This window comes from Erinaceus europaeus, chromosome 1 (genome assembly GCF_950295315.1).
Source record: "Erinaceus europaeus chromosome 1, mEriEur2.1, whole genome shotgun sequence".
In the NCBI taxonomy this organism is placed as follows: domain Eukaryota; kingdom Metazoa; phylum Chordata; class Mammalia; order Eulipotyphla; family Erinaceidae; genus Erinaceus; species Erinaceus europaeus.
This window is the reverse complement of record NC_080162.1, coordinates 21,107,601-21,112,007: the sequence shown is the minus strand read 5'-3', so window position 1 is coordinate 21,112,007 and position 4,407 is coordinate 21,107,601. Positions and strand designations below refer to the sequence as shown.

Below are 4,407 nucleotides of genomic sequence, written 5' to 3'. Positions count from 1 at the left end.
TCCTTTCCCAAGGCCACGGAGCTCCCCCAGGAGTGTCTGTGATAAAGGCCACCGACACTCTCCAGGGCAGCAGTAGGTCTGGGAGCAGAAGAGTCTGAGAGTCGGCGTTCAGAAGAGACAGAACAAGTCTCAATCTCTGGTCCCCACACTCCTCCACACACACCTCTGATGTGATGATCTGTTCCCCTCACCCTGCCTTCCCCCACAAAACCAAACCCCAAAGAAATCGTAGGCAGAGGGTAGCCCCCATGCTCTGCTGCCTGCACAGCCTTCTCAGCCATTCCAGCCCAAGGATCCCTCTCTCTAGTGTCAACCCTCAAGTCAAGCAGCAGCCGAGAGTCCGACAAGGAAGCCAAGGCCACCCTCCAGGATCCAACAGCCACTGGGATCCGGCTCCCCAAAGTCAGCCACCCCCAAACTATCTTCACCAGGTCTTCCAGATCTGTGTGTAGCTGTAAGTGCAGTCATTTACAAAGATCTTCACATGGGTTCCTTTTTACTTCAAGTCATTTATTGAAAATGCCACCACAACCGGTAGAACGCCAGTATCAGTTGTCATAAATAAAGGGTAGCCAATAAAAATATACCATTAAAACAAAAGGGTGCTATAAAAGTCTGGAATCTTCCCCCACCTGCCCTAAGCCCAAGGCCTGCTCCTTAGTAACAGGGGAAGTCGGCACGTGTTCCAGAGACATGGAAATACATTGGCACCACGCTAGAACTTTCTTCTTGGCATGAAAGGATTAAAAGAGAATCGGGAAGGGATTCCTTTCTTGTTGTGACTTTGTGCTTAGTACAGGACCGGTGTTCCCTAACAACATCTCGAGGGCAACAAGGACATCCAGCCATTACTGTGGGAAGCCGGCCCAGAGGGCCCCTCGGTCCCATGCTTAACACCACACGGAAGCACGTTCTCCCTCCCAGCACACCTTCCAGGCACCTCGAGGTTCCCTCCCTGCGAGCCTGCTCTCACACAGAGGCCCAGCCACTCCCTCTCCCCACACCTGTCCCAACAGCCCCCGGATGTCACCGCTGGCTCAGGTGGGACACCAGGTAGACGAGGCCCACCAGCAGGAGTCCCCGGACGCCAAGCATCATGAGCAGGAAGAGGAGCAGGATGGAGGTCACCGGCTCCACGGCATGGTTCCCAAGATGCCACTGGGGGAAGCCCATGTTCATCAGCTGCCGGTTCAGGTCATTGAAGGGGGACTGAGCAGCACCCAGTCTGGCACCTGCCTGCTGCTGGCGGGGGCCAGGACCTCCAAGAGGGGTCCCATGACCCCTATTGAGAAAACTCTGAAAGGTGAAGACAGGAAGAAACAAATGAATGCAGAGAAAACTTCTTTGGAGCTGAGCTACCAGGCAGGAGAACACCCACTGGGCTGGGCTCTGCCCTCCCCCACAGTCACCATGCAGGGCCAAGTCCTCCTCTCTCACTCAGCAATCCCCAGACGCCACCCTCAGGAATCTTGGCTACTGAGTCACAAGCTCCCAGAGCACAGAAACTGTCAGTCTGCATTGCCCAAAGCGTGCCAGAGAGGAGGAGGCCAGGAAAGAGAAGACACAAGAGTCAGTGTGAATTGTCCTGCAGGGGCCAGTTTGGGGATAGGCATTTTGCTTCTCCCTGTGTGAGCATGAGCTTACCTTCTCTACTTGCTCTCCAGCTCTTTCTCATTCAGTACACTCTGTGTGCGTGTGTGAGAAAGAGACAGACAGACAGGCCAGGGCACTGCTGCACAGTTTAGAATGGCCTATTGATTTCTGTGCTGCTTGGTTTTGAGGTATACTGGAGACTGCACGCTGGGCAAAAGGCAAGCTAGCGAAGCAAGTGCTCTGCCACAAACCAACTCCCTGGTCCCAGCAGACTCTTAAAAGAAAGGTGTGGGACCAGGTGACGGCACATGTAGCTGAGTGCATATGTTATTACCATGAGCAAGATCCTGAGTTCAAGCCCACAGTCCCCATCTGCAGGGCGGGGGGAAGCTTCACAAGTGGTAGAACAGAACTTCAGGTGCTTCGTTTTCTCTCTCCTGTTTTACATTTCAGTTTCTTTCTGTCTCTAGCCAATAAATACATAAAATATTTTAAGAATTGTTTAAAAAAAAAAGAAAGAAAGAAAATGTGGCACAAAGCACAAGGACCAGGAAGGATCCCAGTTCAAGCCCCTGGCTCCCCACCTGCAGGGGAGTCGCTTGGCAAGCAGTGAAGCAGGTCTGCAGGTGTCTATCTTTCCCCCTCTGTCTTCCCCTCCTCTCTCCATGTCTCTCTGTCCTATCCAACAGTAACGACATCAGTCACAACTACAATAATAACTACAACAATAAAAGAACAAGGGCAACAAAAGGGAATACATAAATAAATTTTTAAAAAGAAAGAAAGAAAGCCATACACATTCTAGTAGGGCGTGCTAAGCAGCTGAACATACGAGATGCCTGCCCTTGGGTTTTAAGGAAAGGCTGCTGGGAGGAAGAAGGTCTAGAAAGGCTGAGGGCTAGACAAGGAAATGGAGTCACTTTCCTCAAGTCTCTGCAAAGAAGTGTTTCAGATAAGAGAAGGTCAATGACTGGCACAACTGTTCATGGGGCTGAGAATGACTGGTTCATAGGACAGGAAGCCAACTCTTCCCTTTGCAGAGGTCTGGGACCTACCTGTCGAGGGGTGCTACTGCGTGTCTGGGTGGTGTTCCTCACACGGGGGTCGTCATCCTGCACAATTTCCCCATTGGCCAAGATCCGCACCATCGTCCCTACAGCTGTGGGTCCTTGCTAGACTGGCTCTTCCTCAGGATCAGAAAACCTGAAAGAAACAATTTACAAAAGATAAAGAGATGCTTGTTGCGGGGGAGAGGGTTGCAATTCTGTGCTCACACTGGTTACCCAGGCTAAGCAGATGCTGAGTTCGATTAATACAATGGAGAGAAATCAGTGAGTTTGGCAAAGAAATTCACTCAAACATCGGATCCACTGGGGGAAAATATCAAGGAAGCCTGAAGAAGGAAGTCCTATTATTAACCATATGGAGAAGCCTAGCTTTGGCCCAGGGACTGGGGAAAGTTCACTGAAGTTCAGTTCACGGCACTCCATACTCCATACTCCGCTGAGGCAGGTACAGCCCCGGCCCCAGGACATTTAACTACCTGGTGCTCACTGCAGGCCTGTGGGCCTCAGAGAAAGAACTTTTGTTCTAGGCTCTTCTCTGTAAATAGATAGTTCAGAGAGCCAGGAGCCCCAGACTCTTAACTTCTCTATTGTTAAAAAAAGAAAAGAAAAAAAAAAAAAAGGAACTCCAGCGGCAGTGCAGTGGGTTAAGCGCACATGGCACAAAGCGCAAGGACTGGCATAAGGATCCCGGTTTGAGACCCCGGCTCCCACCTGCAGGGGAGTCCCTTCACAGGTAGTGAAGCAGGTCTGCAGGTGTCTATCTTTCTCTCCCCCTCTATGTCTTCCCCTCCTCTCTCCATTTCTCTCTGTACTATCTAACAATGACGACATCAATAACAACAACAATAATAACTACAACAACAATAAAAAAAGACAACAAGGGCAACAAAGGGAAAATAAATAAATAAAATTTTTAAAAACTTAAAAAATAATAAAAAAGGAAAAGAGAAAAAACTAACCCAGGGTATTGTTCCCTTGGGGGAGTACATGTCAAAGAATTGGGCCTTCTCCCCTTCCCCATGAGATGCTGGGCCTCTTTGAAGTGTTTCTTACCCACCTGGCAGCAGCCCACACTGGCCACACAGGCTCCAACCTTGGCTGGCAAAGTAGACCTTAAGCAGAAGACACGCCCATCACCTGAGCGTGAGCCTGAGCCTCAGGCCACCCCAGGCCGGTCCTCTGCTAACTGGGGGGCTGGGCCCCGCCCGCGGAGCCACAGCCCCACACCCCCACCCCACAAAGGTGCCCAAGGACTGGGGTGAGGTGGGGCCCTTCCACACCAACCCCCGAGTTCATGCCAAGGCCTTTTTTGTTCTCAGGGCATGAAGCACCTTTCATGCCCAGTCTCAAAAACACTTGCGACCTATGCCAAGGGGGTCAGGTGCGCGTGTGCCCCTGTTCCCCTGCCCGCTACCTGGAGCCTGGGGACGGGCTCTTTTGGAAGCTCGGCCGCCGGACAAGGCCAAGTAAAGGTGGGTCTGTCTGGTCCCCGCAGTCCCTTTGAGTTTTGTCATCCCGCCCCAACTGGGTGGGCAGAGGGCGCGGCCATCCGTGCACCTGGCACCAGGGAGGCCGTGCAGCGGGCAGCAGGGGCGGCGGGTGCAGGCTGCAGGCTGCAGGGAGGGGGCGCCGCCCAGGTCCCGCAGCCCAGCTCAGAACGCAGACCAGGGGGTGCGGGTTCGGGGGAGGGGGCGGATGCACCGCGCTCCCTGGTGCCAGGGCCCCGACACCCACCTGCGACCGCGGC

The 4,407-nt window shown here is 52.8% G+C and overlaps 1 protein-coding gene across 1 annotated transcript; it reads right to left on the bottom strand.

Annotated features, from left to right (window-relative positions):
• Nucleotides 1-485: 485 nt before the first annotated feature.
• FAM241B (family with sequence similarity 241 member B) lies at nt 486-2,817 on the bottom strand. Its single transcript, XM_007524150.3, has 2 exons — nt 2,649-2,817; nt 486-1,296 (listed from the first exon to the last, which is right to left on the bottom strand). Exons 1-2 carry the CDS (start codon nt 2,739-2,741, stop codon nt 1,027-1,029), a joined length of 363 nt encoding a protein of 120 aa, XP_007524212.1. The 5' UTR covers nt 2,742-2,817; the 3' UTR covers nt 486-1,026.
• Between the last annotated feature and the right edge of the window lie 1,590 nt (nt 2,818-4,407).

Excerpts from the sequence above, each read along its gene's own strand:
- FAM241B (XM_007524150.3), bottom strand. The coding sequence starts at position 2,741 with ATGGTGCGGATCTTGGCCAATGGGGAAATTGTGCAGGATGACGACCCC. Across the intron at positions 1,297-2,648 it reads GCAGTAGCACCCCTCGACAG|AGTTTTCTCAATAGGGGTCA; the intron begins GTAGGTCCCAGA and ends TTCACCTTTCAG.